This window comes from Salvelinus sp. IW2-2015, unplaced genomic scaffold, assembly GCF_002910315.2.
Source record: "Salvelinus sp. IW2-2015 unplaced genomic scaffold, ASM291031v2 Un_scaffold5662, whole genome shotgun sequence".
NCBI lineage: Eukaryota > Metazoa > Chordata > Actinopteri > Salmoniformes > Salmonidae > Salvelinus > Salvelinus sp. IW2-2015.
Window position 1 is genome coordinate 1 of NW_019946927.1, and position 1,186 is coordinate 1,186.

A 1,186-nucleotide genomic window follows, 5' to 3' on the forward strand; every position below is an offset into this window, starting at 1 on the left:
GGATCCCATCCTCCTCCACCCTCTCCTCCCCGGTGCCCACAACCCAGCCCTCTCCTTACGATCTCGGTCGGCGTGTCCCATCTCTACTCACCCTCTCGCCATGGGGTCGAACCCCCCACACCACCGCGTCATCCGGATCGTCCCACCCCCCCTTCATCCTCCGGATCCCCACCCACCTCTCCATAGCCGGTCCCATTCCACCCTCTCCTCGGTGCCGACGCACGACCACGCCTTCGTCGTCTCGCTTTCGCACCCACCCGAGGCGACACGGCCTACCGTGGCCTCGGTGTCCCACCACAGCCGGCTGCTCACTCGAGAGAGGTTTCCGCCAGCCGCTGACCCCATCTCCTCCGCGGTGAGCGCCAGCGACCTCACAGCTCGTCGTGACCCGGTCCCACACCGACCCTCTCCTCCACCCCGGTCCCCCCCCACCTATCTCCACCTCCATCCCCCGGTCTCCCACCCCACCTCTCCTCGGGTCCCCACCCAACCTTCCGTCCGTCGCACCCCCACGCCCTTCTCCGCTTCGCCCACCCACCTCTCCTCGGTCCCCATCCACCCCTCTCCTCGGCTCCCTCGACACCACCCTCTCCTTCGGTCCCACCCACCCTCTCCTCGGTCCCCAACCACCCTCTCCTCCCGGCTCCCCCCAACCACACCCTCTCCCTCGTCCCCCACCCACCCCTCTCCTCGGTCCCCACCCCACCCTCTCCTCGGTCCCCATCCAACCTCTCCTCGGTCGCCCACCCACCCCCTCACCCCTCGGTCCCCACCCAAACCTCTCCTCGGTCCCCACCCACCCTCTCCTCGGTCCCACCCACCCTCTGCTCGGTCCCCACCCACCCTACCCCAGCCACGACCAAAACACATTGGCAGTAGAATGGCCTTACTGAAGAGCTCAGGGAGTTTTAACGTGGCCCCGTCATAGGATGTCACCTTCCAACAAGTCAGTTCGTCACATCTAGAGCTGCCCCGGTCAACTGTAAGTGCTGTTATTGTGAAGTGGAAAACACTGTAGGAGTAACAGAGGCTCAGCCGCCAAGTGTTATGCCACACAAGCTCACAGAACGGGACCGGCGATGCTGAAGCACACAGCGCGTAAAAATCGTGTCTTCGGATTGCAACACTCACTACCGAGTTCAAAACTGCCTCTGGAAGCAACGTCAGCACAAGAACTGTTGGTCGG

General features: G+C 64.2%; 1 protein-coding gene across 1 annotated transcript; it reads left to right on the forward strand.

The window, feature by feature from the left end:
- Positions 1 to 100: 100 nt before the first annotated feature.
- Positions 101 to 928, forward strand: LOC112078423 (uncharacterized). Its single transcript, XM_024144678.2, has one exon. The coding sequence runs from the start codon at positions 101 to 103 to the stop codon at positions 926 to 928; it is 828 nt and encodes a 275-aa protein (XP_024000446.2).
- The last annotated feature ends 258 nt before the right edge of the window (positions 929 to 1,186 follow it).

Excerpts from the sequence above, each read along its gene's own strand:
- LOC112078423 (XM_024144678.2), top strand. The coding sequence starts at position 101 with ATGGGGTCGAACCCCCCACACCACCGCGTCATCCGGATCGTCCCACCC.